The following is a 22358-nucleotide window of genomic DNA, read 5'->3' on the forward strand; positions in this document are numbered from 1 at the left end:
ACTATTACTTTAACAGATCAATCAACAAAAACAACTATTTGAGCAATTGTCACAACACTGAACTTTGCTTTCCCTCCTGTTTATGCAGCTCCACTGTCTTCAAAATCATGAAAAAAAATAAGAAAAGTGAAATGGCTGAAAAAGTAGAAGCATAAAGGTCTAACAAAATGAAATTAGGCTTCCTGCTCAAATACTTATTGTTTTAAAAATAAATTACAATTAATAGGTCTAAACATCGAAATTTCAGAAGTGTCCTTAATTTCCCAGTTGAGTTTTTTGGAACATCATTGCCTATTTTGTTTCAAGTTCTATGTTTCGTGGTGTTGAGTGTACTGTAATTACTCGATTTTTTTTTCTTGCTGACATTCTTTGGCTCCACACCTTTTTTCCTCCCTTGAGGAAACAGGAAGATTTCTGTAAGACATAGCACAGGAGGCTATGACATATGATGTTTGCCTCCAGTGAGATATGTTACTACTTACCCAAGGACCATTTCAAGAAAAAAGCAGTCATATAAGGCTGATGTTCAACCTTGGTAGTACAACAATAATACACAGCAACAGCAGCAATGTCCTTTTGATAGGTTTTACTGGCAGCATATTGCTCATATGGGACCTCTCCTCCTCAATTCCATTTTCAGCTGTGATTTTGACTCTGTTTTCATGGGGACATATAAACCTAGTGACAACGGCGAAGTGGGTGGGCACTATTGTTTGCCCAAATCAACCACAGAAAAAAGCTTAAGAACTGCTGATTTAAATTTTATTGTGGTTTTCTAAAAAAAAAAAAATTAAAAAAATTTAAAAAAAGGAGAAGAAAGAGAGATTTGCACGATCACATCATTTTTCAGTTGGCCACTTGCCTTTAATAACTTCCGAAAGATGACAGCAGCTTGCAGCTCTTCAGTGTAGAAATGTCTCGCAGTTTTGGGTGGAATAAAATGGTACCTGGGGACACAAGACATGGAAACAGCAGTGTCCCCTTACCCTTTCTAAAACCTGGCTGTTGCTGGCCCGTCGGCACACCAGCCTGCTGGTCAGCACGTGCATTGCTTCAACCTCTGGTCTGCCAACTAACCAAACATGGACTGGAGAGAGGGTGCTGGGAAAGATGGGGAGGCTGCTGGTGGACAGAGAGCACTAGTCTGCAGGCAACCAGACTTCATCGGATCCATGATTCATGCTTTTTTAATTTACTTTAAAGTCTGAAAGGCACAATCAGATGCCTCCTTTCAGATGCACACTGCAAAAAGAAAAAAAAAAAAAAAGAGGAAATAAATAAATAACGATAGCCATGAAGGCTGTAGAAGCACAAAGCCGCGATGGAAAGGCTGAGAGGAGCTCCAAGGGTTTGCATGTGGAAATGGTGGCAAGTGGCCAGTTCCAAATCCCAGGGACACCACTCTCGCAGCAAAGCAAATTCTTTAATAGGCATAATTCAAAAACAGAAGGATAAACAGTATTTGTATGAATAGCTGACCAGTTCATGTGTGGAGGAGGGATCCCCTTGACAGGGAAAAGAAGTAGTACCCCTGAGACCTAAAACCACTGCATGAAACTGAAAAATAGCATGTACTTAATATTACCAAAGACTCCTACGCAGACTCGAGGCATGAGCATAAAGGAAGAGCTCGCTTTTCTGTAAGAAGTCCTGGCACACCACCAGTCTCTAGCACAGAAGTTGGCTCTTCTATAGAAGGCATATGAGTTAGGGATCCTAATTCTTTCTCCTCAGAGCATTTAAAATGCAGAAAAAGAGGTTGAAGAGGAGTATGATACTCTAATAGAGAGGGCAGCAGCTGACTTGTATGGATGCTGCTGCTGCTGAGCAGAGGGGCCATGACAATGGGGTGCTGGTAGCAGTGCCCAAATCCCGAGCTGGGGCTGGGATTCCTCTGCGGGGCTCCTCCTGAGCTGGCCCGAGCTGGCCCCGGACCCCAGCACTGCTATGCCGCTCTCATCATCCCCCGGGAAATCCCCCTCCTTTCACCTGCTACAGAAAGTGATGAGGAAAGCATGGTAGGTCAGAGCGGTCCAGCTGGGGGGTTTTGCCTAGGTAGGTCCTACCCAACCATCTACCTTCCTGTTCCACTCCCCTCTCCCCCCGCCCTGCGCACATCTGTACCCATCTGCATGGCCCTACCCAAATGATGGAGAGCGGCTTCCCACCCTGTCACTCTGGGGCACCCATCAAATGCTGCTCCCATCCACAGCATCCCAAACGGATCATCGTCCTGACTTTGATGGACGACCCCGCGTAGGGATTGGTTTTTCGTTTGTGGCTTGTGTTGCCCACAGCACAACACGTGAGTAACCGGGGTCTTGGCTGCTCCAGCAGTGTAACTGATAACCTCACTTTCAACAGAGTTAAAGGTGCACGCAGAGTTATTTGGACTTACTGAATACACAGGGAAAATCAGCAGTTTTCTGGTTTCTCTTAAATTAAAGCTTGGAGGGTAAAAGCCTTCCATTCTGTACATTTAGTGCTTATTTCTCATAAAGAATTTAAAGCCATTGTCAAGATAATGTAGCCCATAGAATAAATATACTGTAGGCCTCTAATTTATTCTCAGAGCTTTACTGATGCCGCAGCCCACAAACAGCAACAGATCCCTTCATGTGAATTAAAGCTTATATTCGGTTACAACCATCTGTTTACAGTGCATAGCTTTGAGGCCTGATTCATTATGGCATAACTCCAGTTTTATAAATGGCATTTAGAGTAACATTAGAACGATGCTTGGGTGAATCTGGCTTTTTTATGTTTTAATAGTTTGTTTTTCTTTAACTGTCAGAGTTATTACCTGCTGAAAAAGTAAGAGTTGAACGGAATATTCATGGCCATGAGTACACTAGAAGAAATGCACTGCAGGTCTCTTCCAGCTGCCTAAGAAAAGGACTGTGACTATGGACTAAGAATATGTTATAAAATGGAAGAGTTGGGCAATATATTTGGGAGGGAGTTAATATTTTTCCTGGTGTGCTAATCTGTCATGTGAAAACTGAAATGTGTGGTAGCTTTGTAGGACATAAATACAACCTCCGTAGGAAGTTTATGAATGCATCTGTACTTGGCAAGCTGGTGTCTTGCTCTGAAGCCATGTTCTTCTGGTTGCCCAAATGGTACACGTCCACCTAAAAGAAGCCAAGCAGCTCCCCAGGAGGGTGGACAGCCTTATTCATGGCACAGGGCTGTCGCCTTTCCTGCGATGCCAAAATGACAGGTGTGTGCTACACAGTTCACACGTGAACAACGCGTACGTCCTGGCTGGAGGCACAAAGGGCTCTTCTGACACCGGTAACAAAATAGTGCAAAGGAAACCAGTAAGAGCCTTCAGCCATCAGGTGGCTGCCTTCCTGAGTTGCAACACTGAGTTTCTTGTAAATCTGGTGAGAGCACAGTGTTATTGACATATCTGCTATCGATTTAAGTCCTGTCAGAGTTTGCCCTTCCCTTTTACCATCCTGATGCAAAGTGAACAATGCAAACCTCAGAACTTGCACCTTGCCAATACCAAGAACGCTGGTCTCAGGACTGGTTTGTGTCTGTTGTTGCTGGTTTAGTACATAACCTATTGCAGGATTAAGTTGTAAGAAAGAAAAAAAGTTAAAAGTGGGGTTTTTTTGTTTTGGTTTGAGGTTTTTGGGTTTTGTTTTTTTTTTTTTCTTTTTTAAGAAATACCACCCCATCTCCAAGTATCTTCTGGAACCTTAAACTTCCTCATGTTCATTAAAGAAAGCAAATGTCATGGATGTGAACATGTGGTTTGCCATCATCTTGACCTGCTGATAAAAATGTGGGTCACTGGTCACCTCTCTAAGCCTCACCCTGCAGAACATGCCCGAGGAAGTATACATTGACCCAACAGCCAGGAGTACTTGCAAAGAGACTGAGTTTTGTCACTTTTTTTGTTGCACTCATGCTTGAAAATGTGGGAAATTATAAGACAGTAAGTTGATGACATGTGTTTCTATAAACCTATAGCCCATAAAGTAACTGAAAGCAGGTCTGCTTTATTTTAATTTATTTTAACTTTAAACATTGCAAAGTTCATTGCTACTCTATTTTTTGTTCCTTCCAGTTCCTACAGGTATATACTCTATTATAACTTGAATTTTAAGAAAGATTAAATGAATATGCATTGGTTTAGAATGTCTTTTAAAGAAGGTTTTATTTGAGCTATAGAAATACACCCTTTAGAAATCAAGCTAATAATGTGTATTTTTTGGAAAACACTCAGTTTGTGTCTTAATCTGGGACTTCTACTTTTCTCCTTGTTTGTTAAACAAGTTAAAAAACAATCTCAAAACATCAGAGAAGGCACAGATGCAAAACTTAAGTTAAACTCAATAATACTTTTCTTTAGCCTCATTCTTGACCTTTTTATTACATAAAATGGGAAATTAACACCAGACTGAGAAAACTTCCTTTTTCCTTTTGCTTTGAAATATCAACATTGCTGCAGTTTCACTGTAGACTGTCAAGCAGTCCATCTCTTGACAGGAAAAGAAAGCTTCTAATAAAAATATACATATATCTAGTGTGTTTTCCTTTTTTTTCCCCTTACAAAACCAATCTAACTTCATTGCTGTAGTATCAGAGGGCCTTCCTAAAGTTATTGAGGGTAACATTACATTTTGCCTTGTTTATAGAATGTTTTTGTTATATTCCTCTGTTTAATATTTAAAATAGCTTAGAGCCTGCAATTTGATTCCGAAATGCAATAAATATTTGACAGTGGATTAAGCTTTCTCATAATCATACTTTTCCTTGCCAAACTCTGTTTTTTTATGAACTATCAGTCAGCAGTTAAGGGCTCAAGTCTTCCCCTCAGTTACAGCCATCCCTGCAGTTGTTTTCACCTCAAAAATGTATGAGAAGAGTTTTCCCCTTAGGATTTCAATTTAATAAGAAAAATGTTACTGCTGCATCCCAATAGTTTAGGCAATATTATAAGTGCCCAGAGGGGGAAAACCAACAAATCAACCAAACAAAAAAGAAAAAAAAAAATTTCTGTATGACCTTGAGCAACATGCATACCCATTTTACGGTTTCTATTGTATTGGTTCAAGGTCTTTATGTGGAAAATTAAACTGTTTTTTCCTAGTCTGTTCAGTGCATGTTAGTAAACATAGAATCATAGAATGGTTTGGGTTGGAAGGGCCCTCAAAGCCCATCTAGTTCCAACCCCCTGCCATGGGCAGGGACACCCTCCACTAGACCAGGTTGCCCAAAGCCCCATCCAACCTGGCCTTGAACACTTCCAGGGATGGGGCATCCACAGCTTCTCTGGGCAGCCTGTTCCAGTGCCTCATCACCCTCACAGGGAAGAATTTCTTTCTAACATCTAATCTAAATCTACCCTCTTTTAGTTTAAAATAACTTGTAGCCGTATAACCCTGGGCTACGATCTCCTAACATCATAATAGGGTCATGCCTGCTTGGTGCCTCAGTTGGAAACCTCCAAGGAAAGTGAGGGTTTGGGAGGAGGTGGCCCTGGGGTCCCCATCCATGGCAGAGCAGTGAGGACAGTGCTGAGGACACATGAAGCAAGCTCTTGCCACCAGCACCGAGATGCCCTGCCCTCTGCTCAGCTGCCGGGCTGTTAAAGCTGGTGTGTCACCAATATTTCATCTTGTGGCATTACAATCTCGCTAGTTAAATTCTTGCAGCAATCCAGGCAGGAGAGCTTTTCTTTATAGCACCCTCTCCTCAAGCGCAGCAGAGTGTTAGGCTGTGTTAGGTGGCTGTGGTGTCTCATGATGAACATGGCTGAGCTCAGCCCATGGAGACAGTTACATCTCAGGACAAGCCTGACACAAGCTTTGCTGTTGTTATTCTGCTGAAGACAGAATATGGCCTAACAGTAAGTCACTAAGCGTAAATTTTAACTTAGAGTTTGTAAATACACTTCAGGATCTTCTGGACTGATAATGTTGCAATTGTAAACAAGATGTTGCTGTAGCATAAAAACAGTCCATGCCGCGTTCCCTTCTGCACTGCAAAGCAGAGGCATTTGTTTGTTGGGCATGAGGGAAGGGATGAGGGGCTAGAAGATGGGACACAGCATCTCTCCCCACTCCCTGGCACTTCCCAGTCCACCTTGTGACGGGCCACCCGAGTAAAGCATGGGCATGTGCACATGTATCTCATCCCCTCCTCTCCCTGCCCTCTGCCCCTGCCTCCAAAGGCAAATCAGACCTAATTTCACACCCACCACAAACACTGTGGCAGATGGACAAGGCCAGGACTGGTTCAGAATGGCTGTAAGGTTCAGTTTTCAAGTTTTTATAGTGGTATGTGAAAAATTCTGCATAATCACTTGTGCATGTCTAGAAAAAGGGCATAGATGCCAGCTGTGTTTATTTTATAATATTTTATCTTGTTAGCTTTATTGATGCAGTCTGTACCAGGCCTTAGACGCTGCAGATGGAACAGATCCTGGCTACATGTGTCTTTCCTTGGGAAAGTCATAAGACCAATGCTGACCTCATTTTGTCCTCTCTTGTTATTTTCTTAGGCCTTGTGGCAGTCTCCACTTTGGCCAGTGTTGACACTGTATAGAAAATTTTCCATGCTGGTATTCTACGCTTTGCTGACCTATGGCGGATGTCATTCTGTTGTGAAGTCTCTCATACATGTGCAATAAATCCCGTTTAAATTCCCTGTAAATTAACAATACCCTTCATAGTATTTCTAAATTATAGCAAACCAAGTCATTCTTTGCAACTTTGTGGACATGGATGATATTACCCTGGTGTAATGGACAAACTTCAGCTTAAAATGGGAAGGGATTGTGAAAAGGGACATTTTCCATAGGAAATGTGAGAATGGACTATATGAGGAACATTTGGCACTTCTCTGATATGTCCTATATATTCCACAAGCTTTTCAAACCCAACTCATGAGCGGGAAGAGAGCATGAATTACAGAACAATTGCGTAATATTTGGTCTAATATTTCTGCATGACACTTTTGGCCTGAAGCGATCTTGTGAACTTGTATTTCAGATTACCCATGGTCTTTCTCAAGAAATCTAATTAGACTTCAAAGATGTTCCCACTAAATTGAACTCTATAACTACAGCAACAGGAATGACATCAGAACCTTTGGAAAGGAAAAAGATGAATACTGCAAGAAAAAGAAATGTAGGAAAAAAGCTTTTAGGACACTGTTGACCATGGGCCAAACCATGCCCTCAGCTATGTATATGCTATTCCCATTGAAGCTAAGGGGATTTGTATACGCCTCAGAGCAAAACATGGTCCCTTGCTTTAGATGGCAAAACTCTTCCATGGCCAGCTGAGAAATATACATTCAAAAATCAACATATGCTATAAATTTCACCGTATTGGGTTTCCTTATATAGCTATTTCTTCAACGAAGAAGATCCGTCTGCTTTGTAAAGGAGTTTGGAAATCACAGCTTTTCCTTTCCAGCAGGTTCTTAGTAAAATGTTGCTAGCAGTACTGCTTACCACTTGCATACAGCAAGCCTCTAAGTAAATGCAGGTAATATGGAAAGGAACAACAACGCCTTCTTGGGAGTTAACCAGGCTCCACATTTATCACAGATGCACAGACCTATTCAGGTTGGAAGTGACCTTGTGAGGTCTCTAGTTCAACTTCCTGCTCAAAGGACAGTCAACACTGCATCAGACTGGTTTGCTCAGGACTTTGTCCAGCTGGGTCTTGAAAACACCGGATACCACACAGCTTCTCTGAGCTACCTCTTCAAATGCTTAATTACCCTCAAAATGAACATTTTTCCTTATATCCAGTCTCAATCTCCTGTTTCAACTTATGTCCATTATCTCATTCACTATGGACCTTGGCAAAGAGGCTGGCTCCATCTTCTTGACAACTTCCCCACAGACCCTGGCAGGTTGCTTTTTAGTCCCCTGAAGGCATCTCTTCTCCAGGTTGAACAAGCCTAGCTCTCTTGGCCTCTTCTCACTGGGCAAGTGCTGCAACCCCAAACATTTCAGTGGCCCCCCCACTGAGCTTGCTCAAGGTTCTCAGTGTCCTTCTTGTACTGAGGCCCCCAAAACGGATGTAGTATCTAGATGTGGTCTAATGAGTGCTCAGTAAAGGGGGACAATCGCTTCCATCATTTCATTCACTATGTTCCTGTTAATAGAGCCCGGGATGATCCTGACTTGCTTTGGTGCCAAGGCTCCCTGCTGTCTCACATTCAGCTTGTGTCCACCGGGACTCCCAGATCCTTTCCGGCAGAGCAGCTCCCCAACCAGGCAGACCCTGGCCTGGATCGGTGCAAGGGGTTAGTCTGCCCCAGGTGCAGGACTTGGCATTTGTGCTTGCTGAATTTCATGAGGCTCCTGTTGGCCCATTCCTCCAGCCTGTCAAGATGTCTACCTTAATCCAAATACTCACCCCATGTGGAAAAGCCTTAGAGATTCATACTGTGGAAAATATCGTAATAGATTTCCACCATGCTGACTCTGATTTTCAGAGTTATCCCAGTAGTCTTTTCTTGGTTTTTAATTTTCCACTTCTTGGGATTCAACAAACGTAGGAGTGCATTTGGGCCTGTGCTGTGCCAAAAGTTGGAGGAATCTCTGCCAAAATTTTTAAGTTCGGAACTTTAGACTTTGAACAGAGCCTAGGAGTGAAATAATGATTTCTCACCCCCAAAAGACCATTTTTTAGGTGATAGTCACTATAGTAAAGGACATGATAATCCTTGTTTTAACTATTTTCAGATACACCCTTATTTCTGTCTCACTTTAATTTTTGTCTTAGAAAAAATCCTTCCAATTGCCATAGTTGTGTCTAATTAAAAATTCAGTTTATAATTCAGGGAGTCTCACTTGCCAAATTATCGGGTTATCAGATGATATAATTTACAGCAGGACAGTTTAGGGCCCATATATAAAAACTTCATCTTCTATGTGACTCAGGCATAATCCCTTAACTCTAGCCCCCAAACCTTGCAACCTCCTCAGATTTCTAGGCCCTTGCTCTAAGAGCTACTGAGTTTGAATCTAAGTTACCCAACTAAGGTTGTTTTTTTTGTTCCCCCCACACCTCAAAAATACTTTTGCAGAAGTTCTGAAGGTAGGAAGCAATAGATCCCAAAGGATGCAGAATCAACACACAGGCTTAGATACTGAAGGAGCTGTGAAAGGACAGAGAAAATTAGCCAGGAGGTAGCAGATTTGCTGGGTAATTATTGTGACGTTATAGGCACCTTCCCCATTGTGGGAAGTTGTGGGCTGGCTAGTAGGTAGAAAAGCTAAAAAGAAGTAATAGGCTGAGCTAGGAGCTAAAGAACTTAGTTTTGTTACAGGAAAATTAAAAGTATTGCAATCCTTTCAGTTGTAAATTTATAATCTCCTTAAATAAAATTTGTTTCCACATCCCCCTTACAACTCTGCAGGGGTAGGACTAATTCAATATTGCATTTAAGAAATTTTCCCTTTTCAAGAACCCTCTGTATAGAGCCAAGGTGCTAATTAGCCAATCAAGTAGCCAACAAAGGGCGTTCAAGGACAGCAACCCAGTCTGGGAAGAGTTTGGAGAGGGGTGAGTGGGAGGAAGCCAGCCAGCCAGCCACAGGTATAAAGCTAGAGGCAAGGTGAGGATGCCTTACTCTGTTAATGCCAGCTCTAGCATGGGGTGACAGAAGTCTAGCAGTAAGTGTCTGGATAAGATTTTTTTTGCTCTTGTAGAGAGATAGGAGCAGAAGAGGTTGGTGGCTGTCTGGTATTTGTGGGATTGTTTATGGGATGTTAATGGAAAAAGGAGCAGCTGGGAAAAGAGACTGCTTTAGGAATTGCTTTTGTGCCTGTTCAGAAAGGCGAAAGGAAGGAAGAACACTAGAAGTACTTTTCCCGCAGCGGGAGAGGGAGACTTACATGAGTGTTTCCCCTGTGGGGGAGCCAGCGTATGGGTGTACGGGTATCAGGGTAGGGTAGCTGACCCAGAGGAAAGTGGGCTAATGGAGACATTCCCTGAGGGCACATTGCGGTCGCTGAACAGTTTAGTTTTGAAAAAAGCAATTTAATTCTGCTGAGACCGAGGCTGACAGAGGAGATATCCAGGAATGTGATACTGGCAAGTGAAAAGAAACATGACTACAGTAACAGGTCTCTCTTAGCTGGATATGTGCCCCTCTTAATGCGAGTGCCCTTCTGGAATCAGGCTGCCCAGCAGGAAAGGAAGAGGAGAAGGTTGGTCTCATACAGCAAAGAGATGTAAGGGGGTTCAGACATACAGACAAACATACAATTTGGCTACCTGGTGCAGAGCTGGTAAACCTCAGAGGCAGTGGGTTGCAACCTGTAGTATTCAGGTGAGCATCAACCACATACAGAAGAGTGAAGATAGGAAATTCTGGAGGCAAAAACATTTTTGCTCTGAAATAAAGCTGGAGCAGAGCTGTAATGCTAGGAGGGTGGTATCTGGAGGAGACTTCTGCTTCACTAGGAATGGGGATGCTTGCGGACTAAGCTGAACCAAAGGGGAACAAACCTGCTAGCATTTGCATTCAAGATAGCTGTGAGTGATCAGCTTTCCTTTATTCAGTGGCTTCAGAGCTAAAGACGGTAGGACAGTAATTCAGTGTAAGACCTCTGTTAAGGAGGAAAACATGAAAATTCTGTTTCAAATGAAGTCATACAAACGTTAGGAAGTGTTATAAAAGAAATAGCAAAAGACTCATGTCAGTATGTCCCTATGTTAATAGGTGGTTCATCTACATTTTGAATCTTGGAAATAGCTCTATTCCCTCATTCTTAAGGAAGGAAAGGAGGATGCCAGTGATAGGATAGCATCAGAAAAGGGCAGCAAAGATGATCAAAGATAAGGAAAGGCTTCAGTATAAAGAATGGCCATGTATGCTTGGACTCTGCAGTCTTGGGGAGATGTGACAAGTTCTACAGAAGAGAGTGTGGGTGGGCCTCAGTGCCCACTCTGACTGCAGGTCCTATGGGCCACCAAGAAAAGTGTTGGGTTCAAAACAAGAGGAAGAGTTCCTCACGCAACAATTCCAACCTTGGTGGATTTTTTTTTTTAAAGTAAGTTCAATGTCACATTCCTGAAAGTGAGGTTTACTGATTAAACAAACTAATCAGATGTAGGAAATTCCCTAAGCTGAAAAATGATTGGAGGCTGAGGGAAACTTAGGGAAGTAATATACACTTGGAGTGTGCTTATGCTTCCCAGGGCAGCTCGTCTCCACTATTGGAGACAGCTATACTGAGCTAAATGGACTCAAGGTCTGTAAAAATCTGGCTGTTCTCATGGGGGTCTGGTAGAAAAAGTAAGTATCCTTGCCAGAACATGGTTCTGGTGCTGTGAGAGCACCCGTCACTTCTGTATCCCTGAGATAAGGAAGACACAGTGTCACTCACCTTCCTTGTGAATACTGTAAACAAAATCCTATTTTAGTCTTGTAGGGAGGCACCCTGGGAAAGTGAAGTATCTGAAAAATATCATTCCAAGGGACATCTCAAAAATACTCTAATTTAAAAAAAAAGATTCTTCAAGCAAGTCCCTCATACAATAATCCTTAGAATTAGCAAGATTTTGTGTATGTTATACTGGTGACTTCAGTAGTACCTGTGTATAAATTTACTATAAATTTTATATCCAATAAAACTGCAATAACCCAGGTGTTGTAATCATAGTGAAATTACAATACTGTCTTTTTTTGCCAAAGCTTGCTCAAGAATAACAATTCCCTTATCTCGCTGGTTCAAAGGACATTGCAGACTTGACTTAGTTGGCAAGCACCTGCGCTGGCCTAGGGAAGCAGTAGTGACTGGGCCCTGACCAAGTAGGGAGTAAAATTTGACAAGATAAAAAACTTGAATTCCACATGAACTAGGTCACCAAAGGTATCCAATAGCTTAAATGATATCAGTTAAATTCAGCAATACACTTTCCTTCAAGACATTTCAAGTGATATCGACAGCCATTTGTTTTCCTGGGTAGTACAGCAATTTACAATGAATTATGCATTGCATTATTTTCAGGTAGTTCAAATCCAAACGGTTTGCTCTGATGAGTGAAAAGGGGATAAACAGAAAATGTATTTAAGAATGTATAAAAGAATACAATAGTTGCTTGCATGAATTCTTTGTGATCCAAGAGGGAACATCAGCTAAGACAATAAGTAAAGCTTCTTATGTTTTGGCTTGCCAAACAGTTCCTGTAAGATATCAAGTTTTTTCCCGAAGGAGTATAACACATTACATTAACATTCCTACTCTGTTATACATCTGATCTCAAAGGGGACCTTATGGACTTGACACTCAAAGATGCTCAGCATGTTCACTCCTAACATGATCTTCAGCTGAACAGCAAGGGCCCAGAAATTTCACAGAATTGAACCTTGGACAAAATTGTTGAAACCAAAGTTATTTTTGATGTTGGGGTTTTTTTTGTCTGGAAATTAATCTACTTGGTTTTCATTTTAGGCAGCATGAAGCACTCTCTGTCTGTTATATGACAATAAATCTTGTTTCTGAGAATGCCACATTTTTTGGTTTGCAAAATGATCTCATACATTATCTTTTCTTTCTTTTGACCTAATGATCCTTTCTGTTTTAAAGAGCAACACCTCACTTTCAACAGCACAAAGAGTAAATTGGCTAAAGAAATATTCATTTATTATTTTTAACATCATGATTAGAACCTATTCATGAACCAAGAATCCACATGTAAGGTGCTGTGTCTGTCTTCTGTGATTTAGGTTTAATATGCAAGGCAGCAGCCAAAAAAGGTAAAAGCACAAAGACTGAAGGAGATGAACATTGGGGAATTTTTCAAGTCACGGTTTAAACTTGATAGCAGCCTCGCCATTAACAGAAACTAGGATATGTATAGGAATATTTAAAGGAAGATCCTGCTACGCATGAGAAATTAGGGGAGGAATCCCATTTTAAATATGTACAAAAAAGGTATATGAGACTATATCTGTATATATAATATATGTATTGATATAGTTTGGTCTGACAGGCTATTTAGCCATCCGAGATGGACTTCCTAATGCTGAAGAAAAATTAATTTGGATGGAATATGCAGACACACCAATAAAGGTATACATGAAGAAATACTTACAAACAATAAAAATTGTCATCAGAATGACGGTACTTGAAGGGAAAGGTGTCACTGGGCTCAGAAGCTGTGAGGGTATCAGGTTTAAAGGTTACAGCAGGAGAATCCCTGCAGGTACCTGAGGACTGGCCAGTTCACCAAGAAATTGCCCTGACTTTTTACCATCGGAAAGGAGCAGAGGAATATGACAGCATCTGACCAGGTTCAGAGATGCTGTTTAGCTTCACACCATAGACTTTAACTTGTTCCTATCTGCCCCCAAAATAAAAAAGCTCTCCTCATCAGCTGTTCGCTGATGAAGCCCTCTGATTCAGTGTCCGCAATTTTCAAAGAAGGCATAGTGAGGAAATTTTTCCCTGATAGCCCAATTTAGATATGGAGAGATGAACAAGAAGTTTAGAAAGACAGGAAATACTTATTTTAGCTGGGGTTTTTTGGTGGGTTTTTTGGTTTTTTGTTTGTTTGTTTTCTTTTTCCACAGGAGCGTGGGTGCAGCTGCAGAATGATTCAAGGACAGAAGCCAAACCACAAGCTGTACACCTTAAACACTGCTGAAGACAAAGATAATCTAGGTAGAGAGCACCATGTCTAAGTTGTAGAAGTCTTTAAAATTCCTGCTTTGTCTAAAGCAGAGTAAAGTGAAGGTGCCCCTAAAAACTCTGTGGAAAACCCATCCACTGACATGTCCCTTGTCTCCTCAGCCACGTATCTTACAGCCTTGGTGATGCTTTCAGAATGGATGTGTTGTTAAAGCTATGGTAAAAGGCTGAAGACTCAGAAGGGGGTTTGTGGGAGAGGCTGCTCCTGTCAGCAGCTTTGAGAGCAGAGGAACCCCACTCAGGAAGAGGTCCTGGGCTCTCCAGATTGCTGAGGGATAAACAGGAGGCTTAGGATGAGGCTTAAAGCCCCAAAAGGGGGACTTGGCAAGCTGCAAAGCTGAAATACATCACATGCACTGATTTCAATAAGCATATGTGACATAACTTGGCAATATTATGCTTTTGTGGTTAATCATTTAGTTTTATCAGCTTGCATATACATCATCTTTATTAAACAGTAACTGTCCTTCATGAATCATGCAGTTCAAGGCCAAGAAAATAATCAGAGGTCATATTATTATGCTCTGGGCTGATTAGATGATAGAATGGTTTGCAAAAAGGAAGACACTGCTTTCTGCCACCCCGCCAGTGTTTCGCTGGGATGAGGAGCCCGGAGATGATAACGTCGGGGCCTCTTCAGGGCCAACGTATCAGACTGGCAGCCTATGTCTAGGCAACATGAATTCTGTACAGTCCAACCCAACTTGGACCGCCCCAAGACTCCCAAGCAGAAGACGAGCAGCCAGAAGCCCCCACACCACACTGACAGTACCTGTGCTCTAAATACAGCTTCAGACCACTTGAGTTTCTGTAAAACTAGACTTTTTATTTAATTCATACAATACATTTAAACTCTTTGGTTTTAAACCCAGGGTAGCAGGAATGTATTTCCAAGGCTCTTGTCTTTGTTGTAGACCTGAAAGCAGAAGAAACCACCCACTTTTCAGATTAACTCCTTACTAGTTAAAATCAGTCAGTTAATGAAGCTTTTATTCTTAATTCTAATTATTGCCTTTTGGTTGTCATCATGCATATTCAGATCTTTACTCAAACCAACTGATCCTAATGCCGAATTGTTCTCCTCCCATCCTTTCTGTATATTGGATCAAAATCTGCACCTACCACAAAGGGAATCATGCAGGGAGAGAAATTCTGTAATAGCGTGCACCTACATGACTGGTGTCAAAAAAGTGGCTGAAATCAGGATCTCTTTCCTCCTCCGGCTTTAGAGGCTGTAACTTAGGTTTCTTTCCTCTTTGGAGAGACTGAGCAGCAAGGCTTTTTCTTGTCAATGGTATCTGCAACAAAATAGCAGTCGCGTTACATTAGAGCAAAATTAGGGCACTGTTGTGCCCTGACAACTTCGTGGATGTGAATAAAAATTGGCTAAATACAATGCCACTAGTGTCAAACCCCCTATCTGTCATTATCTGGACATTTTAAGGTATATAGGCATGATTTAATTGCTGGATTTCAGGACACAGGAAGAAAGACAGACCTCATGCAGATGACTTACCATCATTCCATGACACATGGGATATGCAACGCAGCTTGGTGCCAGGATCACTGTCTATAGGAGACTTAAGTGTTAACACTAACTTTAGTTTCAAGATTGCCATCAAATGGCAAAATGAAGCCATTTGCATTGATTGTCTGCAGCTCAAGTTATATGCCTGAAATGTTTTATGTCTGAAATTCAGATCTAGGTTTATGTTTACTCTGAGTTGGTGACAACATTAATGTTCCCTCAGTAAAGAGCTTTCAAGGAAAATGTGTATTTCTCAGTTTGTAGGACTGGTTGCACGCGCTTGCTCTGTGAGTCAGTGAAAGCTGATGACTCCTGCCTCTGTCAAAGGAAATTTCTCAGCCTCAGTCTCATCAGGCATATATTGAAATTCTGTTCCTTGCTTGGACAGAAGCAGCAACAAAGATGAACAAGTTGTGCTTGTGATATTTACTTATTTTTCTTTCTAGTTTTACTGCACACCTTTCCCCAGGTTTTTCTATTGTATTGTGAAGTCCTGGACGCTAAGTGACGTGATGACTGAGCATAGATCAGGTGTCACTTGACTCTAGCTCTCTCTCATCCCCAGAGCAAACACTGGATCATGTTAGAAGCATGAACAGCTGGTTTTACCAGTGATGTCTGCCAGGTGTCTTAGTGCCAATGCTGGCTCTTGCTCAGGCATCACGGTCTCACAGCACAAATTTTGACTGTCCTTACATATAGCATGTCTGAAGTCCTTTTCACAAGAAATTTCATGGTATTGTGCAAAGCAAATGCTATTATTGATTCTGCTCCAGAACAGAATGCGTGTCACCTCCCCAGTCTACTGATGCGTTTTCACCAGTACTCACAAAGCAACCTAAGCCCGCAGAGAGTGCATAGGTGAGGCAACCGCGGAGAGATTTACCCATTCCCAGAAAACCAGCTCCTCTACCACCCAACAAAGCAAAGCAGAAGAAAGGCTATTGTAAACACCTATCAATCTATAGATTATATTTCCCCAAGAAGTATCTTCTCGTCCCCTACAAAGCGCGAACGCCTCCTGGTGCATTCATGTTTCAGTTGGGTTGGGCAAGCAAAACCAGCTGCACCTCCGAACTGCTATTGTGTTCCTTCCCACCTTCTCAAAGTCCATCCTGAGCATGCACTCATCTGTTTGCCTACATCTGATAAACACGGTCTTCTTCATATTTGATCTCTCCTGACACAGTAAACTGACTAATCATAGGCTTCTTTTTGCAGACATATGTGCACCTTAATGAAAGAGCTTTGTATTTTTAAAAGGAGGTAAGCATCTCCTCCTTATCACAGACATATTAAACATTAAAAATATGAAAAATCCATATGGATTAAATATTGATTTTATTTTTTAGAGAGCAAGTACAATGATGTTGCATTAAAATAATGCTATGTCATAGTTGTTACAGCTCTGATGATAGAAAAATAAACATCTGAATATACTACAGTGTCAACTCATTAATAAATATCAAAATAGCAGTTAGTAGTCAACTGAAATTAATAAACAGCTATAAAAGTATACTATTTTAAATAAGAAAATATTCAGTATATTTCCAAACAAAAGTAGTGATTTAAAAGTATCATTTAAAATGTAAAATGAACAGTAAGAAGTTATAAATTTACTTAAAACCTCTTCCCTTACTAACATTCTCTATGCATAAAATCTAGAGAAACATTATTCATCTGTATATACTTTTTTTACAAAAGGTAGTATATGTTAAATAAAAAGTTAAAAACTGTAGTATTATTAATAGCTGTCACACCATTGCTAAATAAGACACTTTAAAGTAGCTTTATTTTTTGAAGCAGTAGTAGGTAAAAGTGAGTAAGAAGTTAGCACAGTGAATTCATCCAACACTGATGCCTTCCCAAAAGAATATTTCATCTTTCAACATCTCCCTTCAAAATATAACTGAAACAGCCCAAACACAATATAGGTATCAGGACGAAATGTTAGGATTTTGGTAGAAGCCGTTATTTTAACAAATGCCAGACTTTTTTTTTTTAAATAAAATAAGTAGGTACCTTTATTTTTTGAGTGTGTGCAAAAAAGGAAACAAAGAGAATGTGCAATCCAGAGTAGCATTTCTAAAGCTTAAGAATCTACTAATTTTAGGTTTTTTTCTTTCTCTCCCCTCCAGAAAGGCCAACCATTGGGAGCTGGCTTGCACTCAGTGAAACCCCACTGATTTGGCTCGCTATAGAAATGCATTCACACTGGCTAATTTTAACCTTTTTTCCCTCTCCATGAATTTCAATTCTCTGTAAGATCCATGAGATGTCTGTGCATCGGAGCAGCGTTAAGATCATCATTGAAAAGTAGTGTTCTTCTTAACCACTTCTCCATTTCTGCTTAGCAAAGAAATCTTTCCCCTCTCTTGCAAAAGGACAGCCAGAACCCTGGCAATACGCGTCCCTCATAGTCAGAGCAGAGCGTCACGCAGCACTGAACTCAGCAGGAATGCCTCTGAGAAGTGCCCTTTCCCAGCTACAGCTTACATTCGTTAAGGCTGGCCGGTGGAGATCCTGGGGCTGGTGGGAAGTCCATGGGCAGATGCCCAAAGACTTCCCAGAAGCTTTAATGGAAGTCTGCAGCATCCAGGTTTACAGTACGTACTGACAGACAGTCCCTTGCTATGTTACATGCAAACATTTTTTGATGAGTAAAGATGCGAAAAGCCTGCAGCGCTGAGGATAGCATCTGGCCAAGCGCCTAGGACAGAAACCGTACCACCTCTGCCAAGCCAACCTACTTTGAAGAGGCCTCCTGCCCTGACAAATGGAGATGTGTGGTCTCAGAGCATCGTCTCTGCAGGGATGCTGTAGGATCGTTCCCAGTTCTGGGAACTGTAGGACGCACTGCACCTGCTGAGGATGCCATCCCCGTGAAAGTCCCAGCGCAGGCAGCAGTACCCTTGCACCTCTCTGCCCTGGGCATCATGAGGCCTTACGGCTACTTTAAGACTAAGAGTTGCTTGAAGCTGCTTCACACGTTTGCTCCCATGGTTTGCAACACATGTACATTTAGGTATGCACGCTAAGCAGGAAACAAATATTATATATGATGAGACTGGGAAAATAATTTTTCCACTGCAGTCTGAAGAATACTTTACATAGCAGGTTTTCATGACACCATAGAGAGGAAAAAATAAATCCAGTTGAAAATAATGGATAAAATGTAAACTATGCCTATACAAACGTCCTTCCTTTTTAAGGTTCACTTTCAACATTCCTTGTGAACGTAAGGGAATTTCAGCTGGGCACAATGAAAATTCCTCGCATACCATGTGCACGTTTTCTGGATGAAACAGCTATTTTCCCACACACTTCTGTAGCAATGTTATTAACGTACTCATGATGCTTGGAAATAATCAATTCGTAGTATTTCTTCATTTTAGAGTCTTTAAAAGAATATCTGAAGTAAAATGCATGTTTTTTAATTGCATAAATATGTAATTTCTGAAATGTTAGACAAATAACCAGTTAAAGGAAAAAAAAAATTGGGATTAGAATTTGAAAATTATACATATGTATTTTAACATTAACAAATCTGCTGTGAAAAGTCATGCACATGCTCTGTTTTATGGGAGCAAATCTAAAAACAACTCCCAAACCCAATGATGAGATGCAACAGTATCTGCCAGTATATTTTGGGGTATAGGCAAGCAGTTGAATTATTCGACTTTTTTTTTTTTTTTCATTTTTTTCAAGAAGCCTAGTATAAGAAGTTTTATTTAAGAAGTTTGGAACATTCTATTCTGAAGCTATTTTCCCCCCCCTATTTTTACAAGCATCTTTGACGCACAATACATTGAAAACTAATATGAACTAATTCGTCTTTAATATCTCCCATATTAAGCACTATAGGAAGCAGAGTCCTTCTGCAATCGCTGAGGAAATTCCTTGTGAATTACAGGCTGCTTTCTCATTTAAGGTCATGTGCTGAGGGAACACAGCTCCCTAAATAGTGAGGCTTTTGTTGGGCTATTCATCTCCTGCAGCAGCTCTTCTGAAAAACATGGTCAAAGGCAGAGGGAAACAAGTACCAAGCAAAGCCAGAGTTTCTCATGGATAGATTCCATCCCTAGAAACAAAGCCTCCTCCCAAGGATCCTGCTCTGTATAAGCTCCCCATGGGCTTTCTAAAAGCCTTGACCTGTCACATTAGCAGCAGCTTATTCTTTTTCACTAGCCTCCTCCACAATACAGCAAAACCATGAGGGAGATGCAAAAAAGCTTCCCCCCCGCCCCCCTTAAAAAACCTTCTTTTTTAATATACTTTTTTTTTAACCCCAGGACAGCAAGCAGCTTACAGTGCAATTTGTCCTGTGAGCCTGCTCTATTTGACCAGAGCACAATTAAACATTCAGGCAGGTGTCTGATAAGGAATTACTGGTCGTGCCCCTTCACAGGCAGCACTGCAATGCCAGAAGAAAAGTAGTAGCAGTGGGATGTGTCTGGAAGATGGGTGTTACAGCTCAAATCTGTCTCCCACAAAGAACCCAGCTCCATTGTCCTCTACCCACATAATTTAACTCCCTCTAACAGTGAAAAGTAATTTCTAAAGGAAAAACATTAGCTATCACTTCAGCAAATTTTTTAAGGGCCATTAAGGGAAATACATCTGAGGAATCTGTTTTGCTAAAAAAAAAATAGAATATTTATCACACTGTTTAAAGAACATAATTGCATCTTTTGCTATATATTCAGATATTCTCTGCTGAGCTTTTAAATCTGTTTTGTTTTGTTAAGTGAAACAGGTACCCAGAGTCTTTGTTTCCTACTCACTTAAAAATACTAACGAATTGTGACAAGGCCAACAGCAGGTAAACTTTTACTGATCTTTTATCTTAATCCCACTGAAACCAATGGTTTGGAATCTGTTCATTTCCATAGAAGGAAAATGGTTCTACATGTTTTAAAAGAAAATGGAAAGTTTAAGGTACACTTGATAGCTTACAGAGATAATCTATAATTAAGATATTACAATGGCGCTATCACTAAAATCAGGGTCAGTGTAAGGAAACCCCCTTTTCTTTAAATGAGACACTTTTACCTGTATGGTAGAAAGCTCAGGGACTACTTTGAAGACTGCTTTAGAGACATTTAATAGTCCAGTTTACTGTTTGTTTTTTTTTTTTTTTTTCAAACAAGCCCTAAAATCTCAAGCTTTGATGACAATTTAATGGAAAGCCCACTGTCTCTGTTTTATTTTTCTCAATCCCTCACTTGATCCATGACCCAGTAAATTAATTGTGAACGCTCACGTAACACCAGTTGTTTGTTCTGCATGCTGCCTTCCTTCATATATATACTCCTCAGATTTCAGTGGGAATTTGCAGGATAAATACAGAATAGGAAACATGAATATATACTAATTTCTAAAAACTGCATATAAAGAGGTCCTGCTTTGTTTCTGTAATTCTTGTCTATGACCAGTGCAGATCAATACTTAGTTATCCGTAATCAATGTTGCTAAAATGATACACTGCATGCTCTCTTCTGAGATGATTCTTTTTTTACCAGCAATATTTAAGTGCATTAGAGGTTGATCAGATTTTTGTAGGGTTTTGGCAGCATAAAGTTAGTAAATCAGACTGTTGGCTGACTCTTCCAACTAGCATATAACAGTAACGCGTCTTCTACTGCTATAGCCGGGTTCAGGGGTAAGAAAATGCTTCTGCTTGACCTTGTACCTCAAATTCTGCTCTCAGATAAGCTCATATTGGTCCCACTGTGTTTAGAAGAGTTTTGCCCATTTCTGAAGGCAGAATTTGATCCCACATTTATGAAGTCAATAAATGTGTTCTCTTGAGAAAGAGACTCCTGTCTTCCTCACCTTCTTCCAAATTGCAGGTTCTTTTCCACACCACACTGCACACATTTCTCAATGCACAGTCACAAAAATTGAAGTGGTTACATAAAGATTCATGAAATCTAATCCTGTCAACTAATTTACATAGGAAAAAAGAGCACGTGTGTACAATCAGACTTATGTCTGACATCATACAAAAAGAACAAAGCCCTTATTTGGCAAAACACTGACATGTAGCTAGCAAACCAAACACAGCTCTGCTGTAATTTATCTGCTTGCAATGGAGTTGATGCTGCTGACTCCAAAAGTGAAGTCAGCCGGCAGTGATCATCATGTAGACTATGCTGTTGGACAGAGGAACTCGTTTTCTGTAGCCACTCAGTTTCCAAATACCTTAAAATTCATATATAAATTTTTATGTTGAAACAAGTAAAAAAGCTAAAAATTACCCTTTATCCAATATAAATTATCTTTAAGTGACATAACATATAAAAAACCTATATATATAAAATTTATCTCTGTGTGTGTGCACGCATGTGTGTGTATACACACACAACTGTACCTCCACACCAGCAACTAAGCCTTGATTTAATCCAGTCATTTTTATTAAGTAATGAGGAGAAGCTAAGAGGCTAAAGCAGGCAAATCAGTGGAATTTAGTCAACTGAGAGAACTATAAAAGTACCGTTTACTCTATTTAAGAGCATTAGAATAGTTTTATCTATTGCTATAATATACAGCAATGTTAATATTTCAGTCACAGTTTTTGTCCATTCCCACAGAGCACATCAGTACTAGCTACATGTAGAGTGAGATCAGTGCTTTGTCAGACCGGTTCATACCTACATTCTAGGCCATAACTAAATAAATTAGAATACGCTAAAGTGCTACATCAACACTAATGTTCCTGAACAGTAGTAACGCACATTTCTCTTTTAAAAAAAATAAAATAAAAAAAAATAAAAATACAGCAGCTATAGTTTCAAACATAGTCACATTATGTGAATATGCTTACATGTCACTTTGTTACAGTATTCAACAACAGGCAGGACAAATAACCAAACGGCAACAGTCAAGACTCCGCCAGAGTACAAAAGGTAACTTTTAAAAAGTCGAGCATGATGGAAACAGACATTTGCAGAAAACACACTGTCTTCAGAATTCACACTTGAAAGTTTCGTTTAATCGTAACTTGCTGATGTCGATATTTATTTCCTCTGGTTTGTCACGTCTGTATGTTACTGTTCTTGTACAAACAGTAGGCAAAAACATCTTATCCTTGAAGGAGAAGATACAATTTACATCAACGATTAGCTAACTTTTACGTGCAAGAAAAAG

At 40.5% G+C, this 22358-nt stretch overlaps 1 protein-coding gene across 3 annotated transcripts in view; it reads right to left on the reverse strand.

Moving 5' to 3' along the window:
• Positions 1–789: 789 nt before the first annotated feature.
• ITGB8 (integrin subunit beta 8) overlaps positions 790–22358 on the reverse strand; it is a 65555-nt gene continuing 43986 nt past the window's right edge. Inside the window, exons 14-15 of one of the 3 annotated variants that reach the window (XM_054817799.1) lie at positions 14854–14979; positions 790–1242 (exon numbers count right to left, since the gene is read on the reverse strand). In XM_054817799.1, the coding sequence (XP_054673774.1) occupies positions 1198–1242; positions 14854–14979 (171 nt within the window). In that variant the 3' untranslated portion in view covers positions 790–1197. Of the gene's footprint in view, positions 1243–14543; positions 14598–14853; positions 14980–16632; positions 22299–22358 lie in introns of those variants that run through there. The other 2 variants (XM_054817798.1, XM_054817800.1) reach the window with 2 other exon arrangements.

Source organism: Grus americana, chromosome 2 (genome assembly GCF_028858705.1).
Source record: "Grus americana isolate bGruAme1 chromosome 2, bGruAme1.mat, whole genome shotgun sequence".
Lineage (NCBI taxonomy): Eukaryota > Metazoa > Chordata > Aves > Gruiformes > Gruidae > Grus > Grus americana.